This window comes from Rhinatrema bivittatum, chromosome 7 (assembly GCF_901001135.1).
Source record: "Rhinatrema bivittatum chromosome 7, aRhiBiv1.1, whole genome shotgun sequence".
In the NCBI taxonomy this organism is placed as follows: Eukaryota; Metazoa; Chordata; class Amphibia; order Gymnophiona; family Rhinatrematidae; genus Rhinatrema; species Rhinatrema bivittatum.
The window spans coordinates 123,870,170-123,894,590 of NC_042621.1; the positions used below are offsets into that span (position 1 = coordinate 123,870,170).

Below are 24,421 nucleotides of genomic sequence, written 5' to 3' on the forward strand. Positions count from 1 at the left end.
TCCAAAGCCGGTCCAAAGGTCAGAAGCCAATCCAACGAGGTGGAGAAGCAAAAGCGGGACAAAGAGCAGCTCCAGGAACACAGGAACCAAGCACAGAGCCTCAATACCAAGGCAAGGAAGCTTGCTGGGCAGACTAGATGGGCCAATTGGTCTTTTTCTCCTGTCATTTCTATGTTTCTATGTTTCTATTTATTAGTCAATTGTCTAGATATGGAAAGACTAAAATATTATTCTTCCTGACAAGTGCAGCTACTACCGTAAAGCAAAATTGCTTACCTTGTAATAGGTGTTATCCCAGGACAGCAGGAGGTAGTCCTCACATATGGGTGACGTCACTGACGGAGCCCTAAAGCGAGAAAGCTTTCTGTCAAAGTTTCTAGAAACTTTTGACTGGCCCTGTGAGGGCACTGAGCATGCCCAGCATGCTATGATATTCTCTGCCACAGGTGTCTCTCTTCAGTCTCGTATGTAGCAAATGCGTTAGCAAAAATAAAATAATAAAAGTATGAGGCCCAACTCCGCGGGGAGGCGGGTGGGTTCTGTGAGGACTACAGGCAGGATGCTAGTCCTCACATATTGGTGAATAGCGAGCTAGAGGCTGAGTCATGTTGTATTGAGGCAACAGTGAAGTATTGTTGTTGAATGAGTCAGCCGAAGATCACAGCAGTTTGGTTGTAGAAGGAGTTGGGATTAAACTGGAAACAAGTTCTTTAAGACAGATTGTCCATAGGCTGAATCTTGTCTTCCTTCTTTGTCCAAACAGTAATGAGCTGCAAAGGTGTGAAGAGAACTCCATGTTGCTGCTTTGCATATGTCAAGGATTGGTACTGAACGAAAGTGTGCTACTGAAGCTGACATTGCTCTTACTGAATGTGCTTTTACTCGCCCTTGGAGAGGAAGGCCTGCTTATTCATAACAAAATTGTATGCAATTTGCTAGCCAGTTGGATAGAGTATGTTTTCCCACTGGTTTACCCAGCTTGTTTGGGTCATAGGAAACAAAAAGCTGATTGGATTTCCTGTGGGCTGCAGTGCGGTTGAGATAAAAGGATAAAGCACGCTTACAGTCCAAGGTATGCAAGGCCCTTTTCTCCTTGATGAGAGTGAGGCCTTGGAAAGAATGTGGGTAAAACTATGGATTGGTTCAAGTGGAATTCCGTGACTATCTTGGGAAGGAATTTTGGATGTGTACGTAGAACCACTCTGTCATGTAAGAACTTAGTATAAGGTTCATATGTGACAAGTGCTTGCAACTCACTAACCCTTCTAGCTGATGTAATGGTTATGAGGAAAATAGTCTTCCATGTAAGAAATTTTAGGTCAGTGGAATGTATGGGTTCAAAGGGAGAACGCATAATCCTTGATAAAACCAAATTGAGATCCCATGGTGTGGCTGGGTGTCTAATTGGTGGTTTCAGGTGAGTTAAACCTCTCATAAACCTGCTGACAAGAGGTTGTGTGGAAATAGGTGCATCCGCTACCTGGTTATGGTAAGCAGAGATTGCACTTAAATGTACTCTTACAGATGAAGTCTGGAGACCAGATTCTGAAAGATGGTATAAGTAGTCTAGTAAAGAATTTGTAGTGCAAGTGAAAGGATTTATGTTGTTTTGAATGCACCACAAAGTGAATCTTTTCCATTTGGAAGCATAGTTCTTCCGTGTGGAAGGTTTGCATGAAGCTATAAGCACTTGAGATATATTGGAGGAAAGATTGAGAGGTTGTAAGATCAAGCTTTCAACATCCATGCTGTCAGGGCTAGGGATTGGAGGTTGGGATGGCGCAACCGACCCTGATCTTGAGTTATGAGAGTGGGAGCTACTCCTAGACGAATGGGATCCCTGACTGAGAGGTCGAGGAGTGTGGGAAACCATACTTGTCGAGGCCAATATGGGGCTATGAGTATCATGGTCCCCTTGTCCTGTTGTAGCTTCACTAGAGTTTTGGTTATGAGCGGTATTGGAGGATACGCGTAGAGTAGGCCTGAGTTCCAAGGGCGAGCAAATGCGTCCTTGGCCGGCCTGTTGTTCAAGTTGTATAGGGAACAGTAGTTGTCTACTTTGTGATTCAGATGTGATGCAAATAGGTCTACTGCTGGATATCCCCAAAGTTGAAATATCCTGGTCACTACTGAGGGATCCAGGGACCATTCGTGTGGTTGGAATTGACGACTGAGTCTGTCCGCCACTACATTGTGAATGCCCGCCAGATAAGTGGCCTTGAGAAACATGGAGTTGTTCAGGGCCCAACTCCATATCTGAGCTGCCTCTTGACAAAGGAGGTACGAGCCTGTCACTCCTTGTTTGTTTATGTACCACATGGCTACTGTGTTGTCCGTTTGGATCAGAACAGTCTTGTGTGTAAGGCAGTCCTTGAAGGCATGTAGAGCATAACGTATAGCTCGAAGTTCCAGGAAATTGATTTGAAATGTTGCTTCGAGCTTTGTCCAAGTTCCTTGTGTTTGGAGATTGTCTATATGAGCTCCCCAACCCAAGGTGGATGCATCTGTAGTTACAGTTACTTGTGGAACTGGTTGTTGAAAAGGTAGGCCCTTGCGCAAATTGTCCTTGTTCATCCACCATAGTAGAGAAGAACGTAGTTGGTGGGTTACTTGAATTTGAGTATGCAGTGGTTGAATGGCTTGGATCCATTGTGATCTTAAAGTCCATTGTGTTATTCTCATGGCTAAACGTGCCATGGGTGTAACGTGAACTGTAGAGGCCATGTGGCCTAGTAAAGTTAGAACCTGGTGAGCTGTTACTTGTGTTTGTGAGCTGAGCCACGTTGCTAGCAGTGAGATTGTTTCTGCACAATCTTCTGGTAGAAAAGCTCTTGCAAGGTTGGTGTTCAAATCTGCTCCTATGAATTGAAGCAGTTGTAATGGTGTGAGGTGGGATTTTTGATAATTGATCAGGAAACCCACTGAATGTAGTGTTGCAATTGTTTGATTGAGAGAATCGAGAGCTCCTTGTAGAGACTGACTTCTGATGAGCCAGTCGTCTAGGTATGGGAAGACATGAGCACCTTGTTTGCGTAGATGTGCTGCTATGACTGCTAGACATTTTGTGAACACTCTGGGTGCAGAGGCGAGTCCGAAAGGGAGTACTCTGTATTGGAAGTGTTGTTGACCCACTATGAAGCGCAGGTATTTGCGATGAGGGGGGTATATTGGGATGTGAGTATAAGCATCCTGAAGATCCAGAGAACAAAGCCAATCTCCTTGTTGAAGAAGAGGAAGCATGGTGCCTAGGGAAACCATCCTGAATTTTTCTTTCTTTAGAAATTTGTTGAGATTTCTTAGGTCTAGGATGGGCCTGAGGCTTCCTGTTTCTTTGGAATGAGGAAGTAACGGGAGTAGAATCCTCTTCCCTTCTGAGATTGGGGCACTAACTGTATTGTCCTGATTTTCAGAAGGGTGGATAATTCTGTTTGTAGAGGAATTAGTTGAGACTCTTGTTGTGGGAAGGCTCTCGGTGGAAATTCTGGTGGAATTGACAGGAAATTTAGCTTGTATCCTTGAGCAACTATAGAGAGCACCCATTGGTCTGTTGTTATTGTTTTCCAGTGAGTGTAAAAGTGGGATACTTTTCCTCCCACTGGAAGTTGTGTGTGAGGGTTTAAAGGAGTGGCTTGTTCTCTGGGCTGTATCTCAAAACCCAGAGGCAGGGCCTATCTGAGATGGAGGTTGAGTACGAGGTGCCCTGGGTTGTCTAGTTTGGGCACATTGCTGTTGAGGTCTAGTGGATCTACCCCTAGATGTTTGGGAGTAGTATCTGCGTGGCCTATAGTAAGGCCTCCTTGTTTCTCTGCGGGGAAGTCGACGAGGAGGCTGTGTGGAAGGATCCTGAGGTATTTGGGACAATTGACGCAAAGTCTCTGTGTGATACTTCAGTTGTTGGACTGCCTCTTGAACTTTTTCTCCAAACAGGTTATCTCCGTTGCATGGAAGATCAACAAGTTTTTCTTGGACCTAAGGCCTGAGGTCAGAGGCCTTGAGCCATGCATATCTGCATGCAGCGATACCCACAGCTGCAGTCCTGGAGGCAGTATCGAAACTGTCGTAGGCCGCCCTCACTTCATGTTTACCTGCTTCCAAGCCTTTATGTATAATGGCTTGTGCAGGTTCTTGAAGCTGTTCAGGTAAAGATTTTGTAAAGTCCTCCATCTGTTTCCATAAATTTCTCTGATACTGTGTCATGTACAGCTGGTATGCAGAGATTCTGGAATTCAGCATTGAAGATTGATAGATCTTTCTTCCCATAGTATCAAGGAAACGATGATCCTTGCCAGGTGGGGTGGAAGAATGAGGGCGGATCCTTTTTGATTTTTTCTGGGCAGATTCAACTACCACAGATTGATGTGGCAGTTGTGCCTTTTGGTACCCTGGAGCTGACTGTACTAAATAAGATGAATCCACCCTTTTGTTTACAGCTGACACTGTGGATGGATGCTCCCAGATACGATGTTGCAGGTCTAAGAGCACCTCATGTATTGGGATGGCCAAAACTTGTTTTGGGGGATCCACAAATTGTAGGACTTCTAAAGTGTGTTGTCCTGAGTCCTGTTCTGCTTCCAACTTAAAAGGAATGGTGTCTGCCATATCCTGTATGAAATTAGAGAAAGACAGGTCTTCAGGTGGGGACTTCTTTCTGGGCTCTGGAGGTGAGGGATCCGACATGAAGTCCTCTGAAGAGGATTCTGTATCTTGGCTATCCCAGGATTCCTCTTCTTCCTGTGAGTGTGTTTTGTTGTGGATCTTGGTGGAAAATGTAGTCCTGATGGACCTGGTAATGGGTCATCAGTGGGAGTAGATGGAAAAACATGTTCCCCAGGTTTTTTGGGCAAGGTGTCGATGACATCTTGGTATCTCTGAAGTAGACATTGAAAGGATGGTAGGTCATGAACCTCATCATCATCCATCAGTGTCGTCCTCGATGGCACTGATGTTGGCCTCGACGTCGACAGCGGTCTTTTCCCCGATGGAGGCGGCAACATGGGCATCAATACGGTAGTAGTCGATGGTAGTTGCGCATATTTCGACGTCGATGTGGTTATTATCCTTGGTGTCGACGTCGACTCTTCTAGTGTTCTCGGCGTCACTGTGGACACCGGCATCGGTGGTCCCACCGGCATCGGCAAAGTTGCCGACATCAATGCTGGAAGCATCGGCATCGACAAGCCCATCGGAATTAACTGTTCCCTCAAAGCCTGTGATATCGCTTGTCTGATGATATCAGACAATTCTGGCGTTACAACTGATGGTACCAGAGCAGTTGTAAGCGGTGGCGAAGGCTGCGGCGTTGGATCCGCTGCAGGGCCCTGCAGGGGATCAGGTGTCGAGATGGGAGGATGAGGCCCAGGCCCCGAGGTTTCCTCCGAGCGTGGCCGCTTTGCCGTCGACGGATCCTGTGACGTGAATTCGGTCATCGATGACCTTCGATGTCGATGCCTATGTTTCGATGCGATGCGAACTGCAGCGCGGAAAGACGAAGACTGAAGAGAGACACCTGTGGCAGAGAATATCATAGCATGCTGGGCATGCTCAGTGCCCTCACAGGGCCAGTCAAAAGTTTCTAGAAACTTTGACAGAAAGCTTTCCCGCTTTAGGGCTCCGTCAGTGACGTCACCCATATGTGAGGACTAGCATCCTGCTTGTCCTGGGATAAAGTACTTGAATATTCTTCGAGCTGCCAAATAGACTAAATGGTAACACATGGTACGCATAATGATTTTTGTCCACTATAAACTGCAGCTATCTCTTGTGATTCTTGTGAATGGCTGCATGAATGTAAGCATCTTTCAGATCTAGGATTTAAGCCAATTCCGGGTTTCCAGATAAGGGAGGATGGTGCCAAGGGAATTCATTTTAAACTTTTTCCTTTTGAGGTATGTTTTAGTTCTTTAAATCCAGAATGGGACGAAGGCATCCTAATTTCTTTGGGATTAGGAAATATCTTGAATAGAACCTCTCCCCTTTTTCTACGACTGAGACTGGTTCTACTATATGAGCTGACCAGTTCTTCTCTTAGAATTTGAGGATGGTCTAGGGGTACTACATAAGGGTGTGGAGGATTAAGCAGAGGTTACAAAAATGTAAATGGTAACCCTTTAGAATTATTTTCAGAACCCAGTGGTCTGAAATGATGAGTGATTTTTAGGGACAAAAAAGTTTCAGCCTCTTTCGACCCCACAGGAAGTGTGCAAAGAGGAGAAATGGTGATAATACTGATAGTCAAATGCTTGGAACAGACTTTTGAGAGGATTATTGCATAGACTTCTGCTGAATTATGCCCCAGGGACATTCACTTATCTGTTTTTGCTGTTGTGATTATTGAAACTGGTGTTTCTGGGACATTTATCTATAATAAAGTTAATGTTGATATCTCCTGCAAGCGTAGAAATATTGCTTCCTATATAGTTGTTGCTAGTATTTTCAGTGTGAAGTCTTATAGTAACATATTAATGACGGCAGAAAAGAACCAAATGATTCATCCTGTCTGCCCAGCAAGCTTCTTATGGTAATATCTGGCGTGCAGGTCATCCCTAATTTTCTCTTAAGGATAGTATTTGAAATTACCCCAATCCTTTTAAGGGTAGTAATATTTATAAGCAACTGCCAAACCCATAAAAAATTACTGCTAGTAACATTTGGTCCTGAAAATTCAGGCAATGTTGACTTGCTTTGCTTTTGGACTTGGCCATATAAACAGTCCTGTGCTTTTTCCCTTATGTAGACATATCACTAACCCAGACCATAAAAGTCGGGGACCATATTGGTTGCCCTGAATCAATTCCCCACCCCCTATCAAAGTACAGAGTGATGTTGCAGTTATGTCAAAAATATTAAGGCTTATTGGTTGAGGGTAGTAATCCTGTGCTTCTGCTTAGGGTAGTAACTGTCGCACCGTTACCCCCATGCACTCTTTCTTCATTCCTATCCTCTAGCCTTTAGGGACTCACAGTAATTATCCCATGCACCTTTGAATTCTTTGACTGTTTTTGTCTTCACCACCTCCCCTGGAAAGGCATTCCAGGCATCCACCACCCTCTCCATGAAGAAATATTTCCTGACGGCTCTGAGTCATCTCCCCTGATGTTTCATTTTGTGACCCCCCTAGTTCTACTGTTATATAGTTGCTGCTGTTAACATCTGCAGAGTAGAGCAATGATCTTTAATCAGAGCCCCTTGACTTCTGCGGCCCTAGTTAGCGCTGAAAAATTTGGCCCTTGTCACGGTATTGGCCAGGCCTGGCTAAATTGCTGCGGGAGACAGAGGACCCTCTCAAATGAAAAGCATTGGTAGGAAGGAAATGGCATAATTCCACTCCCCCTCCCAGATCCTGTCACTCACCCGCTCCTGTCACAAAGGAGGAGGACAGCAGTCTTTCAGCACCTTTGGCAGATTCTCTTCCTCACTTGCCAGAGACTGAATGGTGCACTTTGAACCATTTGGTTCAAACAGAGGAATGTTTCGCATATTCCTCTGTTTCATTGAGATGTGGCGTAAATTTGTCTTGAATGCCAGAGGAAAGACTTCTTAATGCATCCCTTATCTTTTGCAGGATATTTTATAAATATTGGATCATTTATTTATTTATTTTTAGTTTTTATATACCGACATTCTTGTATAATATACAAATCATACCGGTTTACATTAAAACAGGAGATGCAGGAAAAAAGTTACCTTTGTCAAATACATTTAACATTAATAACAATGAAAATTGTTAACAAGGGATAACAACTATGACAAAAGAGAAAGGTAAACAAAAGTGGAAGAAACATAGAAGTTAAAAAGAAAAAAAACGAAAAAAGGTAGCACCAAGGGTTACACGAAGGGGTGCACAAAGGAGAGTGCCCCTTTGGAGCGCGACGCCAGGTGGAATGGCGCCGTTTACCGGCTTGACGCTGGGCTGGATGACATCACAAGGGGGGCGGGTCTCATGCTCACTGTTTTTCTTCATAGCGATCTCCATTCACATTTGAAGGCTGATTTTTTTCATTTTTTTTTTTTTAGCTTTTCTCTTCAGTGAAGCATCTCAAAAGTGCCCGGTGCTGGTGGGCAGCCCCCTCCGCCTCAGTGCCAGGTGGAATGGTGCCGTTTACCGGCTCGACGCTGGGCTGGATGACATCACAAGGGGGCGGGTCTCATGCTCACTGTTTTTCTTCATAGCGATCTCCATTCACATTTTAAAGCTGATTTTTTTCCTTTTTTTTTTTTTTTTTTTAGCTTTTCTCAACTAATGCGCTGAGCATTGCTGATCGAAAGATCTTTTGCTCTGCAGCATCTAATAATTTTGCATCTTTTCCAGGAGGCATGCTGGAATGTGTTTGTTCAGACTCCTCTACCACAGACTCATGAGGTAGTTGAACAATTGTATGCCCTGGACATAGCTGTATCTTTTACTTTAGTTATATTTACTTTACTACTAAAGGCATGAAGAGAGGTGTTTGTTAAATCTTAGATTAAAAGTCTTCACATGCTTTATGTATCAGGACAGCGATAGCTTGCTTAAGCACATTTACAAGTTTTAGGACTCCTGGAAAGGTATGGAATCTGCCATTTTTGAATGAAGGTAGGATAAGGCATGTCTTCCGGTGTAGTAGTAGTATATCTAGTGCCAGAGAAGGGTTACATAGCAATCCTACAGATTCTTAAAAGGATTAGAAGGACTAAGACCAAAGAATGAAACAGACCGTCATCAGAATCAGAAATTAACATTAGGATCTTTTTTGATGAAGATCTATCCTTAATATCACAGTTTGAGTCTTCTCCACCTGTGTCTGCTGAACTTTTAGATATGTGAATAACTGTAGCTCATTTGCAAACTTTTCTAATATTTGTTCCATGATTGATGGAGGAGGAGTAGATAGTATTCATAAAACTCCAACCAAGGAGGATACTTTCAAAACCTTTCACATGTACCCATATACATGTGTATATGAGTGCACGGTAATTTACTACTGTAGCTTTTAACCTGAGCACAAATGATATGCGCAGGTTATAAGATATGAGTACATACATGCGCATATATGCTCACGCGTAAAAACCACGAGCTGGGCAAGTTTGGACTTATCCAGATAAATGCCACTACTTTTCTGGATAAGTTTCGATTTATGCAGATAAGTAGCAGCACTTAGCTGGAGAAGTCTGAAAAATGCTATTTCTCCATCTAACACATACTTTTTGGACTTATCTGGGTATGTAAGATAGCTGGATAAGTCTAAAAAAATGCTATTTATCCAGTTAGGTTCAAATTAGTCTGTCTAAGTAGCGGCAAAAATGCTACTTAGCCAGATAAGTCAGAATTTAAGCCGGATAGTGTGCACAAATGATATACCCACCTATTTGTACTTTGAATTTTAAATGGATATGCAAGCAGGTTTTACTCATTAATTATGTTTGGACTCCTTAGGGGGGGAGGGACAGTGAGGGAGGGGGGGGTTCGGGATGGAGGATACCTTTTCAGGGGGAAATAACTCCATGTAAAAGAGCTTATTCCTAACGTTACTGTAGCGGGGGGCTAAGGGCTATGGCCTCCCGGGCAGAATGCATTATGATGTGTGGTTTTTTTTCATTGCTCAATAAAAAAGCGTTTAAACATACCCTCAGTAAGTCGGCTTTTACATGTATAAGTCAGAGGATTTTATAACATGCATGTGGTATTGAAATTATTAGTTTTACCAATTATTCTACTAATTCATCCAAACCATCTGGCAGCTTCTGAAGACTTTCCTGGCTCTTCAGTCTGAAGTCCCCTCATTTCACTCCAGTGTCTCTTCCTATTCTTTGGTCATCACGTACCAAGCCACCATCCCCTCTGAGTCATCTTCGTCCTGTGCAAATGCACAGCTTGCAAGGTGGATCATGATAGCCCTGCATGTGCACCAGGTTCTGGAGTGAATCACATGTGCTGCTCCTATCCAAGGACAACAACTGGCATGGCTGGCCTAAGGAAGGTTACAAATAAATAGCCCAGAAAATTGCGACTTAAGGCTCGTGGTGCCATAACCCACTACAGGCATATTATGATTGAGCTGAAAGCCAGAGGAGCAGGAGGAAACTGCCAGATGAAGAATTCAATTTAAAAAATACATTTGGGCTCCAGGCAACATGGGACATGAGAGTTCACCAATGTATGGAAAGGAGAAAAGTTGCGAAGAAGACATTCTGTTTTAGATGGTTCAGTTTTGAGAGCAAGAAATGACATCCTGGCAAAGACAGTAGAAATATCTAGGTATATGAAAAAATATGGCATCACGTATCGTACTGAGTAGCTTTAATGCACAAATTACATCCCCTTAAGTACGTACCTGCCACTAGGGAAAGAAGGGAAAGCTACTGACTTCAGCTTCTTGTCCTCAGCTGCAGACAAGCAGTTCTTAATTGTTTTCTCCAGTTGTTCTTCACTCTTGTCAGACCCCCACTGGGGAATATGGCAGTGGATGACAAATTTAGCTGCTAGTCCATTAGCTTGGCTGAGGGCAGCTGGTGATCAAGAAAACAAGAATGAGGTTAATAATTGCACAGAGAACTTTTCCTATTGTGTTCTTCTGGAAAGGAATGTTCTCACTTAACCCCAGCTAGAAAAAAGACTTTAGTACCTCTTACCAAGGAGTTCCTAATTTGCACCTAAACCTAAGTATCCTTAGTTTAATAGTATTTAGCAACCCATCTCAAATGAACCAAGTCTGTGACTCTTCAAAGGTGGGGGTAGGGCCAGGTAGCACATCTTCATTGCTCTGTCCCTCTTCTCACCACACCTTCACTCTCCCTCCTGAAATCAGGTCCTGTGCCATGATGCTAGGAGGCAACAAAATAGAAGCAATTTGTTATGATCAGTTAAGTGCAGGACTGCAGCTGACATGTGCTCAGAGTCAACAATTTAGCCCCTCCCTCTTGGGTTTCCAATTCCAAAAGGAAGTTCTTGGCATAAGATAGAGGGTGAGATCAAGCAGACCAACATTCCTCTGCTCATCAACAAACAGTTGTTGGCATGTTCCCACAAAGTAATGGAGCCCAGAAATGGGTCTGTTAGAGCTACCCAAGGCCCAGCTTTGAGAGTGGCGATGAGCAGTTAGGGGGAGGGAGAGTGAAGGAGGGGAAAAAAGTGGAGGCAAAGGAAATGGAGCCTTTGATGAGGGAGGAGAAAACAAAATGAGGAGGGAGGAGAGATTGGAGATCCATGAGGGGGCCCATCCAAATCTCCTTCAAAGCTGCAAGAATACTAGCCTAAGGGAGTTGTTGTAGGATGATGAACTGCTGCATCTTCCTCAGCCTTTCCTATGGTCCTCCAAAATGCTGCAGGGATAGAGTGCATTCTGTATTTTAGTTACTATGGAAGAAGCTGCCACTAGAGAAATTCTGGGGGACTACAGGAGAGGAGGACACAGTAGCTCCTTTTCCCGTGATCCAGTGGCAGCTGCTTCTCCTGCAGCAACTCCTTCAATCAAGCCTCCATTCCAATAGGCTTGGAATGAGTGGTGGGGTAAACAGAGACAAGAGAGTAAGTTCTTCGTAGGATTGGGGGATAGAATTAGGGCGACAAGACAGTCTTTGGAGGTTGTAGAGGGGGAGATGGAGAGCGGGGGGAGTAGTGAGACAGTGACATGATAGAGACCAAGTAACAAGTAACAGTTGAACCATGGGAGAGCAGAGAAATTAAAAGAACAGCTGGTGATGGTAGGAAGAAAAGCAAAGAAATGTAACACAGGAGAGAAAAGATGTTGGAGATGGATGGAGAGTAGAGTGTGATGAAGAAAGGATGAGATACAAGGAAAGGAAATGAGAACTATGGAAAGGATTCAGGAGCCAGACAAGCTGTAAATAAAGGGAAGGTTCAGAATAGTGTGATGAGAAAGACAAAAAAGGATCAAGTACAGCCCTGTGGTCATCAGAGATGGTCTTGTTGGAAGAGCCTTCTGTGAAGTCTAAGCTTTCCCCCATCATCTAGCATATAATGCAGCTTTTAAATTAGATGAAAGGGGAAAACCAGTAGTCGCTCAAAATCACATGGTTCAGAATGATGCATCTTTGAAGTATAGTAAGAGAACAGGGAAATTAGGGCATCCCAGTACACAGGTTGTAATAAATGCTAAGGTGGACCAAGTGCCTAAATTTATTTATTTATTTGATGAGTTTTATATACCGTTATTTGGTAGAGCCATCATAACGGTTTACAAAGTGAACATTTTTTTTTCTTAACAGTGTTGAAACATTATAGCAGTTTGAGCATATACAGAAATAAACATATCAAGTCTAATAAGTATTCTTGGGTTGGATGAGGAGGGTAAACATGAAGGTAAATGAAGATCAGACAGAGCAGAAAGATTCCATGTAACAACCTGCTGGTCAGTTGACGGGGTAAATAAAAACAAAAACCTTCTTTATATAAATACTAGAAGTCTTAAAAAAAAAATAAGATGGGAGGGTTAGTATGTATAGCACTGAAAAGAGAGATGGATATAATTGGCATCTCAGAGATCTGGTGGAAGGAGGATAACCAATGGGATACGAATACCAGGATAAAAATTATATCAAAATGATAAGATGGATCAAATTGGTAGAGGGGTGGCACTATATATTAAAGAGGGCATTGAATCAAACAGGATAAAAGTTCTGCAGGAAACAAAATGCAATGCTGAATTTTTATGGATAGAATTTCCAGGTGAAAAAGGGGAATAAAGCAACAGTAAGCAGAGTTGCTTATCTGTAACAGGTGTTCTCCCAGGACAGCAGGATGTTAGTCCTCACATGTGGGTGACATCATCAGGATGGAGCCCAATCACGGAACACTTTAGTCAAAGTTTCTAGAACTTTGAATGACACACTGAGCATGCCCAGCATACCACCAACCCTGCATCCAGCAGGGGTCCCCCTTCAGTCTCGTTTGTATTAAAATGTATGAGCGGAAAATAAAATAATAAAATGTAAGCGAACCCAACTCCGCGGGATGGCAAGCGGGTTTCGTGAGGACTAACATCCTGCTGGTCCTGGGAGAACACCTGTTACAGGTAAGCAACTCTGCTTTCTCCCAGGACGAGCAGGATGGTAGTCCTCACATGTGGGTGAATAGTAAGCTACAGGATGTCCGAAAAGAATAATGCCAAAACACCTAATGATAGGCACAAAAACTGTGGTAGTTTTGGTTAGCAGGGCAGCCTGATCATCTCCCTGGGTTGCAGGAAGGAAGTTGGGTTATTTAGGTTGGAAACAAATTACACAGGAACGACTGGCTGAAGATGGAATCCTGTCTGCCAGCCATGTCGAGACAATAATGAGCTGCAAATGTACAGACAGATCTCCATGTGGCAGCTCTGCAGATGTCAGCAAGAGGTACGGAATGGAGGTGTGCCACTGACGTTGCCATTGCCCTTACTGAATGCGCTTTTACGCGTTCCTGTAGAGGAAGTCCTGCTTGTTGATAGCAAAAAGAAATGCAATCCACTGGCCAGGTGGATAGAGTCTGTTTGCCTACCGGAGTACCCAATCTGGTTTTATCGAAAGACAAATAATTGGGTGGACTTCCTGTGGGCTGCAGTGCGATCTAAATAAAAGGCAGGAGTGTGCTTACAGTTCAAGGAATGGGGAGCTCGCTCATCTGGCTGTGAGTGAGGGCTTGGAAAAAAGGTAGGAAGTGTTATGGATTGATTTAAGTAGAAATCAGACACTACATTTGGAAGGAATTTAGGGTGAGTGCGGAGTACCACATGGTCATGAAGAAACCTGGTATATGGTGGGTATGTTACTAGTGCATGTAGCTCACTGACTCTGCGAGCTGACATTATGGCCACTAGAAAGATCACCTTCCAAGTGAGATGCCGAAGCTTGCAGGAATGTAACGGCTCGAAGGGATGTTTCATGAGTCGTGCTAGGACAACATTAAGATCCCATGCTAGAACTGGAGGATGCAGTGGAGGCTTGAGTTGTAGCAAGCCCCTCATGAAACGAGCTATAAGTGGTTGTGCCGAAATCAGGGCATTTCCTATACCCTTGTGGTAAGTGGCTATTGCGCTAACATGTACACGGATGGAGGTTTGTAGGCCAGACTCCGAGAGATGCCAGAGATAGTCCAGGAATGTGGGACAGGAAAAGGGATCTATTTGTTTTGACATGCACCACGATGAGAATCTCTTCCATTTGGAACGATAAGATCTCCTAGTAGAAGGCTTTCGTGAAGCCACGAGGACTTGGGACAATTTGTCAGAAAGGTTTAAAGATTGTAAAGTTAACCTTTCAACATCCAAGCTGTCAGGGACAGTGAGCGGAAGTTGGGATGACGCAACAGACCATTGTTCTGTGTTATCAAATCTGTGCCCAGCGAATTGGATGTTGGACTGATAGGTCACGTAGGATGGGAAACCAAGCCTGACGCGGCCAGTGGGGGGCTATGAGAATCATAGCGCCCCTGTCCTGACGTAACTTCACGAGAGTCTTGCTGATGAGTGGAAGTGGAGGGTAGGCATAGAGGAGATCCGTTGCCCACGAGTGGGCGAAGGCATCCCATGGAGGTGTATTGCTGCTGCGTTGTAGAGAGTAGAAATTGCTCACTTTGCAGTTGTGTATTGACACAAAGAGGTCTATGTGCGGGTGACCACACTGGTAAAATACTCTGTTCGCTACTGTGGGATTTAGGGGATGAAAAGCCCAACTGAGATTGTCTGCTACCAGATTGCCCACAACTGCCAGATAGGTCGCTCTTAATAGCATGGAATGGGAGAGAGCCCAGGCCCAGATCTGCGCTGCCTCCTGTCATAAGCAGGTAAGTACCTGTGCCCCCTTGTTTGCTCAGGTACCACATTGCTACTTGATTGTCTGTTTGGATCAGGATTACTTTGTTGGAGAGGCAATCCCGAAACGTGTAGAAGGCATATTGAATTGCTCGGAGCTCCAGAAAGTTTATCTGGTGCTTTGCTTCCGCCGTGGTCCAGATTCCTTAGGTTTGGAGGTTGTTGATATGGGCTCCCCAACTTAGGGTGGATGCATCTGTTGTCAAAGTAATTTGAGATTGTGGATGTTGGAAGGGTAGTCCTATCAGTAGATTGGACTCCTGTATCCACCAAGCCAGGGAGAGACGAAGCTGGCTGGTGACGTGGACAATGTGGGACATATTTTGACTTGATTGGGACCACTGGGACTTTAAAGTCCATTGTGTTACTCTCATGGCAAGTCGAGCCAAGGGAGTCACATGAATCGTGGACGCCATGTGACCCAGTAAGGTTAATAGATGACGAGCTGTAGTGGTTCGGCGAGATTGCACTGAATTGGCTAAGTTTGATAACGTGCGTGCCCTTTCCCTTGGGAGAGACGCTTTTGCGTGGATGGTGTCTAGATCTACTCCTATGAACGATAGGGTACGTGATGGAGTCAGATTTGACCTGGGGTAGTTTATTAGAAACCCCAGGGATTGTAGCAGGTTGATAGTGAAACAGAGGGATTGACACACTACATTTTGAGACAGACCTCTGATGAGCCAATCATCTAGATACAGATAGACGTGGACATTGGATTGTCGCAAATGGGCTGCTACTACTGCCAGGCATTTGGTAAATACGCGAGGTGCTGATGCAAGGCCGAACGGTAGCACTCTGTATTGGAAATTATTGTGACCTACTGTGAATCTGAGGTATTTCCAATGAGGATGGTACATGGCAATGTGGGCATAAGCCTCCTGAAGATCTAGAGAGCAGAGCCAATCTTCCTGTTGCAGTAGTGGGAGCATGGTACCCAGGGTTACCATTCTGAACTTTTCTCTTTGGAGATGTTTAAGGCGCGTAGGTCCAGAATAGGACGAATGCCGCCTGAATTTTTTGGGATTAGGAAATACCAATATTAGAACCCTTGACCCCACTGCTGTCGAGGTACTGGTTCCACAGCATTGGATTGCAGAAGGGTCGAGAGTTCTGTCTCGAGAAGCGGAGAGAGAATGTTTGATTTGACATCGGATGTGGTGAAGCGTTTGGTGGTATGGTGAGGAAGTTTAGATGGTATCCCCAGTTGACCATAGAAACATAGAAATGACGGCAGAAGAATACCAAACGGCCCATCCAGTCTGCCCAGCAAGTTTTCCACTTTTTTTTTTGTCCTCATGCTTATCTGTTACTCTTGGCCCCCCATCAGCAACTCTCTGGTTCCAGTTTCCCTCCACCCCCGCCATCGATGTAGAGAGCAGCGCTGGAGCTGCATCCAAGCGAAACATCCAGCTCAACTGGTCAGGGGTAGTAACTGCTGCAATAAGCAAGTTACTCCCATGCTTGTTTACCCAGCCTGTGCTATTCAGTCCTTGTTAGTTGTCTGAATATAATTCCTCTTTTCTTTATTCCCCCTGCCATTGAAGCAGTGTGTTGTGCTGGATATGTATTCCCAGTGAAGTATACGGCTTAATTGATTCAGGGTAGTAACCGCCGTAACAAGCAAGCTACTCCCATAATTATTTGTTTGCCCAGACTATGTAATTCATTCCTTGTTGGTTGTTGCCTGAATATAAATCCTCTTTCTCCCCCTGCCGTTGAAGAAGAGCTATGCTGGATATGTACTGAAAGTGAAGTATCAGTCTTTTCCACCCTGCCATTGAAGCAGAGAGCTATGCTGGATATGCATTGAAGTGAAGTATCAGACTTATTTGGTTTGGGGTAGTAACCGCTGCAACAAGCAAGCTACTCCCTGGTTTTTTTGTGAATACAAATCCTTTGGTCTGTGGTAATATTGCGCCATAGGTTGGCAAAATGGCACAAATGGCCTCCCACCTGAATGGTTGTGGCAGGTGAAGGTTGACTGCTGCTCTCTAGAAGGGAGTCAAAACTCCGATGCTGGACCAATCTGCGGGGCTGGTTGGGCCCTAGCCTGTCGAGGTTGACCTCTTTGCAGAGGTCTAGGCTGTCGGGTACAGGATTGAGGTGGATAATACCTACGTGGTTTGTAGGAAAACCTTCTAGGATCCAGTCTAAAAGGCTTCTTGGTAGTGGATGGGAAGTCCGCAGGGAGAGTAGACAGCTGACGCAAGGTGTCTTGGTGGTCTTTTAATTGCGCAACTGTTTCTTGGATCTTGGCGCCAAATAAGTTGTTCCCTGCACATGGAAGGTCTGCTAACCTTTCTTGGACTTCTTGGCTTAAGTCAGAGGACTTGAGCCATGCCCAGCATCTGGCACTTATACCAGCTGCAGATACCCTGGAGGCAGTATCGAAGATATCATATGCTGCTCTCACTTCATGCTTACCAGCATCAAGTCCTTTCCGAAGGATGTTGTTGAGTCCTTCTTGGTATTCGCTTGGTAAGGTTCAGAGTACTCGTGAACCTTTTTCCAGAGATTCCTGGAATATTGAGTCATATAAAGCTGGTACGCTGCTATGCGTGCTATCAGCATGGAGCCGTGGAAGATTCTTCGTCCGAAGGCGTCTAAAGATTTTTGCTCTTTACCTGGAGGTGCCGAAGAATGAGGTCGGGATTGTTTGGACTTCTTTTGAGCAGACTCCACGACCACAGATTGGTGGGGTAGTTGTGTCTTTTGAAAACCCAGAGCTGACTGGACTAAGTAGGTGGCATCAGTTTTTCTATTTACTGGTGGAACTGTGCTAGGGTGTTCCCAGGTACGTTGTAGCAAATCCAGAAGCACCTCATGAACTGGAACTGCCATGACTTCCTTAGGGGCACTAACAAATTGCAATACCTCCAGCATCTTGTGCCTGGCATCCTCCTGTTTGCAAATTAAAGGGAATGGTCTCAGACATTTCTTTGATGAAATTTGCAAATTTTAGGTCTTCAGGAGGGGAGCGGCATCGTTCTTCTGGGGGTGAAGATTCTGAGAGGAGCTCTTCTGAGTCCTGAGAATCCAAAGAATCATCCCCCAGGGATCATAACGTGCAATACCCGCACCTCGAGGGTCTTCAGGTCGAGGTATAGGTCCAAACCCAGCCGGATCTGGAGGTGGCACTGATGGGAAGCGTGGTGGCACTGATGCAGGCACAGAGGACGGTGATGGCATCGAAGGAATCTGTATTTTCGAAGAATGCTGGGGCGGTAACAAGCCCGATGGTCCTGGAACCGGCTCCGGCATCGGTAAATTCGGTTCCTCATCTGAGGATAAAGGAATCGGCATCAGTGTCAGTGGTTTAGTAGGTGCTGATGGCAATGCAACGATCAATGTGTCCAGTCGCTCAAGAAGCGGAGCCAGCATGGTAAGCATCGGGTTGGGTGTCGGCATGGGGGCCAGTGCCGGTGGAGACTGGAATCCCCGAAGTGCCTTGAGTATTGCCTCTTGGACCATCCGGTCCAATTCCTCCCGGAAGGCTGGCGTTGGAAGTGCAGTCACCAGGGGTGAAGGCTCAGAGGGCGTTGCTGGAGGGTCCACATGTATTAGTGGAGTCTCGGCTCCCAGCACCGGTATTGGTGGGGAATGCCTCGGTGTCCCGGGTCCAGAAAAGGATGGGGCCCCTTCTCCCCGGGACTTCTTGGCCGGTGGCTCTGTCGGTGCTGATGTAGATGGCTTACCCATGAAGGCATCGGAGGAAGTGCTTCGTCGATGCCGATGAAGGTGCTTTTCCCGATGTTCAGTCCGTTGCACCGATGAGGATAATGACAATACCTTGGAGCGGGAAGATGGTGATGGCAGTTCACCGGTGACTTTTTGGTGCTGAGACTTAGGTGGCGACAGTCGATGAAGATGAAGGCTACCGACTCAATGCAGCTTTGGCTGAGACAGATGGAGACACTTTAAAGAGAAGTTCCATCTTCTCCAGGCAGACCCTGCGGCCTTTTGGCGTCATTTGGGCACAGCTAGTGTACTGTTGGACTTCGTGAACATGGCCTAAGCACAGAACGCACACGTCGTGCGGGTCCATAATGGACATGGTTCTCAGGCATTCGGGGCACTTATGGAACCCAGTGGCCATGATGTTAGAAAAAAATATGGGCGGCGCGCGGTTGGTGGCTGCTGGACCCCGTTGAAAAAACGCCGCCGGGAACTGACCGCAAAAGACGGGGTAACTTACCAGTGTCGATGAAGGTCGGTAGTCGATGGGGGAATTTTTATCAATTTTTAAGTTCAGTTTCCGTGAGGAAAAAGTTGTGAGGTAGTCTCACAGAGCTCCAGAATCTGCGCATAAAAAAAAGAGACTGAAGGGGGACCCCTGCTGGATGCAGGAATAGTGGCATGCTGGGCATGTCAGTGTGTCAGTCAAAGTTCTAGAAACTTTGACAAAAGTGTTCCGTGATTGGGCTCCATCCTGATGATGTCACTCACGTGAGGACTACCATCCTGCTTGTCCTGGGAGAAGGGGTATATTACCATCCATCTGGACAGAATGAACAAACAGATAATGAATTGCTAAAAGAAATTAGGGAAGCTAACAAAATCAGCAGCACAGTTATAATGGGTGATTTCAATTACCCCAGTATTGGCTGGGTGAATGTCACATCAGGACATGCTAGCATGGTAATGTTCCTAGCTGAAATACTTCATGGAACAGTGGTAAAAGAACCAATAACAAGGGAAACTATTTTAGACTTAGACCTTAGTAGAACATAGGATTTGGTGTGAGAGATAATAGTGCTGGAGCCACTTGGCAATAGTGATCACAACAATCAAATTTGACTTAATAACACTAAAGAAATCTACTGTGACAGCATTTAACTTTCAAAAGGGGGACTATAATTAATGAGGAAAAGGATTAGGAAAAAACTGAAAGGAGAAGCTGCAAAGGTTAAGAGTTTACATCAGCCATGGACCTTATTTAAAAATCCGATGATTAAGAATAAGGCCAATCATCTAGCAATGCTGCTTATAAGATGAAGCCTATTATGACTGGTCAATATATACTATAAGCATCTTTTCTACACATTACAGTACTTGTGGTATCTTGGTTTCGTCAGATCTGTATTTCACCTCAGTACCAATACTTACTAAATATTGGGTTTCATGTGAGTTATTGTTAACCTTATTTAAAAATACCATCTTGGAAGCCCAGACCAGATGCATTCCATGCATTAAGAAAGGAGAAAGGCTAAATGACTATTGGTAGGGTTAAAGTGTTACGGTCCCGGGCCGTGCCCTGGTCCCTCCACCTACCTCGGGGGCAGCCCGGGCCGTTTCGGGGGTTCCTCGGGTCTGCAGGCCCTCCAGCGCGTCTCTCCCTCCTCAGGAGAGATGCGAACGGTCCGGCGTGGCTGGCCCCGCCCCCTGACGCACACGCGCGGGGAGGAGCTCCATTTAAAGGGGCCAGCGCGGGAATAACCTCAGTCCTGCCGTAGATGACGTCAGACGCCCTCAGGTATAAGTACCCTGCACCTAGATCACTCCAGTGCCTTGCAACGAGGTTCCTCAGGTTTCCTGATCACTAGTTGCTGCGTTTTCCTGGATTGCTTTCTGTTCCTGACCTGGCTTGACTCCTGTCTCATTCTTCATCTTCGTCCCTTGGCTCTGGTATTGGCTTCTGATCTCTGGTTCCGACCCGGCTTCGTCCACGACTACGTCCTTGGCTTCAGTCCCTGGTTTGGCTTACTCTGTCCTCTGGCTCCGACCCGGCTCCGTCCACGACTCCGTCTTCTGCCTCATCCCTGGCTTGGTTTCACCGCTGATTTCCAGCTTCCAACTCTGCTTTGCTCCTCTGGTACCTGGTCCTTGCTGGCCCCGAAGATTGGCCAAGTCCCAGCGGCCGGGCCCCTAAGGGCTCCTCCTGGAGGGGTTCCGGCTTCCAGGGTGAATCTCCAAAAGTCCCAGTGGCTGGACTCCTACGGGCTCCTCCCGGGGGGGGACCGGTCTCCAGGGTGAAGACTCGTCAGTCTCCAGGGCCCAAAGTCGTCCGGCCTCTCTGCCGCCGCCTAGTCCTTGGTCGCATAGGACTCCACCTTGTCCCGAGGCCGAAGCCTTCCCTGAGTCCTCCGAGCCGCCCCCGGTTGGGACACTTGCTGTGGTCCTCCACAGCGCACTATCCTCTGTCCCAACCGGCCCAAGGGTCCACAACCGTAACATAAATGGTGAGCTGAGAGAGGCTATAACAACTAAAAGAACAACTTTCAAAATGGACAAGGGATCCAAATAAAGAAAACAGGAAACAGCATAAGCACTGCCAAGTTAGATGAAAAGCATTGATAAGGAAGGCAAAGACAGAATTTGAAAAGAAGCTTGCCATGGAAGCAAAAAAACTCCTAATAAAAACGTTTTCAAGTACATTCAAAGTAAAAAGGCTGTGAGGGAGTCAGTTGGATCATTAGATGATCAAGGGATAAAAGGGGCACTTAGGAATGACAAAGCCATAGCAAAAAGACTAAATTAATTCTTTGCTTCAGTCTTCACTTAGGAAGCTATGAGAGATACCTATGCCAGAAATGATACTCAAAGATGATGATTCAGAGGAACTGAAACTAATCTCTGTGTACCTGGAAGATATAATAGAGTAAATTGACAAACTAAAAGACTAGCAAATCACCTGGACCAGATGATGTACATCCCAGAGTGCTGGAAGAATGAAAAATTATATTGCTGACCTGCTACTGGTAATTTGTAATCTATCATTAAAATAGTCTATGGTACCTGGAAAGTTGACAATTTAATGCCAAATTTTTAAAAAGGATCCAGGGGTGATCCAGGAAACTACAGTGAGTATGACATCTGTGCCACACAAAATGGTACAAACTATCATAAACAAACAAATTAGTGAACATATAGACAGGCATAGTTTAATGGGACAAAGTCAACATGGATTTAGCCAAGGGAAGTCTTGCCTTAACAATCTGTTACATTTTTTTGAGGGCATAAACAAACATTTGGATAAAGTTGAACCAGTTGATATAGTGTATCTGGATTTATAGAAAGCATTTGACAAGGTCCCTCATGTGACATCTTAGGAAATTAAAAAGTCATGGGATAAGAGGCAATGTTCTATTGTGGATTGAGAACTGGTTAAAAGATAGAAAACAGAGTACGGCTAAATGATAAATTTTCTCAATGGAGAAGGTGAACAGTGGAATGCCCTAGGGATCTGTTCTGGCCCCACTGCTTTTTAACATATTTATAAATGAGGAAAATAAATTAGAAAAAAAATGAAAGGTGCAGCTACAAAGGTTAAGAGTGCACAACAGGCATGGATATTGTTTAAAAATACCATTTTGAAGTACATAAATACATATATAAGTACATAAGATTTGTCATACTGGGTCAGACCAAAGGTCCATCATGCCCAGAATTCTGTTTCCAACAGTGGCCAATCCAGGCCACATTTACCTGGCAGGATCAAAAGGAGTAGATAGATTCCATGCTGCTTATCCCAGGGATAAGAAGTGGATTTCAGCAACTCCACCTTAATAAGAATAAGATAAGAATGGACATGATGTATCACACCCACCAATTAGTATTTATGATGAAACTATGTTACTGTAACTTGATGGCACCTGTTTAGTGGATATAAATCAAGACATATACCAACATTAATATTTGGGCCTTGTTGTAAACCGTTGTGATGGTACCTAGCTTAACAATGGTATAGAAACGATTTAAAATAAATAAATAAATAAAATAAATAATGGTTTATGGACTTTTCCTCTAGGACCTTGTCCAAATCTTTTTTTAAATGTAGGTACACTAACAGCTTTCTGGCAACATCCTCTGGCAATGAATTCAGGGAGCTTAATTATGCATTGAGTAAAAAAATATTTTCTCTTTATTAGTTTAAATATACAACTTGTTAACTTCATTTTGTGTTCCCTAGTCTTTGTACTTTCTCAGAGTTAACCGATTCACGTTTACTGGTTCCATTCCGCTCATTATTTTATAGCAGAGGTGGCCAACTTCTGTACTTGAGAGCCACAAAGATATCTACAACAGGAGCAATGCATGCAAATCTATCTCATGCATATTCAATGTGGATATCCTGAAAACCTGGCCTCTCTGTGCTCTTGAGAACGGGTGTTGGCCATCTATCATATCTCCCCCTAGGTGTTTCTTCTCCAAGCTGAAAAGTCCTAACCTCTATCTTTTCCTCATAGGGGAATGATTCCATCCCTTTTATCATTTTGGTCACCCTTCTCTGTACCTTTTCTAATTCTTCTATTTCTTTTTTTGAGATATGGTGACCAGAACGGCACACAATACACAAAATGAGGTTCCACCATGGAGCAATATAGAGGCTGGGATAAGCAGACTGGAATCTGGCTTGCCAGGTACTTTTTATCTGGCTTGGCCACTGTTGGAAATAGGATAGTGGGCTTGATGGACCTTTGGTCTGACCCAGTATGGCAAATCTTAAGTTATGTTCTTATGATTAAGTTCTATGAAGAAACATGTCTTTTCCTGAATAGGTTCTTATCTGTGGAATCATTTACCATTAGAGATTGACTACATCTGAATATACTGTGTTTAGAAAATTAACCAAGATGTTCTTATTCACTCAGGTCTTCTTCTAATTTTATGTATTTGGGTTGCGTTGCTCTATTAGGACCCTTCTGATTCCCTACAATATTAGTGGAATGGAGGAGTAGTCTAGTGGTCACAGCAGTAAACTGCAAACCAAGGACCCCAGGGTTCATATCCCACTTCCATTTTATATGACCTTGGGTAAGTTACTTCAACTTCCGTTACATCAGGTACAAACTTAGGCCTGGATTTATCACAATGCACTAAATATCGCCTGTGATAGAAAAAGGGGCATATTTTATGGTAATAGTTTTATCGCAAAGTGCGCTATCTTAGCGCTTCGCATGGGTATTACCGCGAACTACGATAACTGCCAGAATTGTTGTATTTCCTACGTACAACCACTGGGGGTACACTTTTAAGCTGCTGGAGATCCAGCCTAGCTATCAGGGCCCTTCTACAACCACAGAGCAAGAGAGAGACTAGCCATAATGCCCTCATACCCCTAATATGAGGCCTACCTAGTCACTTGAGGTTTAGGTATTGTGCAATGTTCTCTCAACCTAGCTTGATGCACAAATCTCATCTTTATGTGAGATTCCTCACTCTTCACAAGAGAGCACTATTCTCTTCATACGTTTCACTTTGAATGTTAAAGTGGCCCCTAACCCCTACACTAATACCTAAACCTCACCTCGAGTGACTAGGTAGGCCTTATATAGGGGTATAAATACCTACCTGGTATGAGGGCATTATGGCTAGCCTCTCTCTCTCTCTCTCTCTCCCCCCTCCTCCAGTGGTTGTAGAAGGGCCCTGATAGCTAGGCTGGCTCTCCAGGAGCTTAAAGACTACTAAAAACAGCATTTGCGAAAACATCACAAAGCGCGATGAAGCCCTATCACACGGCTTTACGCAAATGAAAAAGGTGTAGTTAAAATATGCGATAAAGCCGTGCGATACGGCTTCGCAAATCATGAAGCCAGCCTTCTTGGCCACAAAACCCACCCCAGCCCCTCTTGGCCACAAACCCCACCCCAAACCACAAAACCCACCCCAAACCCCTCGCATGCATTAAAGGT

The 24,421-nt window shown here is 44.7% G+C and overlaps 1 protein-coding gene across 3 annotated transcripts in view; it reads right to left on the bottom strand.

The window, feature by feature from the left end:
• LOC115095433 (core histone macro-H2A.2) overlaps nt 1–24,421 on the bottom strand; it is a 204,465-nt gene that overhangs the window by 10,958 nt on the left and 169,086 nt on the right. For all 3 annotated transcript variants that reach the window (XM_029609061.1, XM_029609063.1, XM_029609062.1), the window contains exon 9: nt 10,311–10,485. In XM_029609061.1, the coding sequence (XP_029464921.1) occupies nt 10,311–10,485 (175 nt within the window). The remainder of the gene's footprint in view (nt 1–10,310; nt 10,486–24,421) is intronic.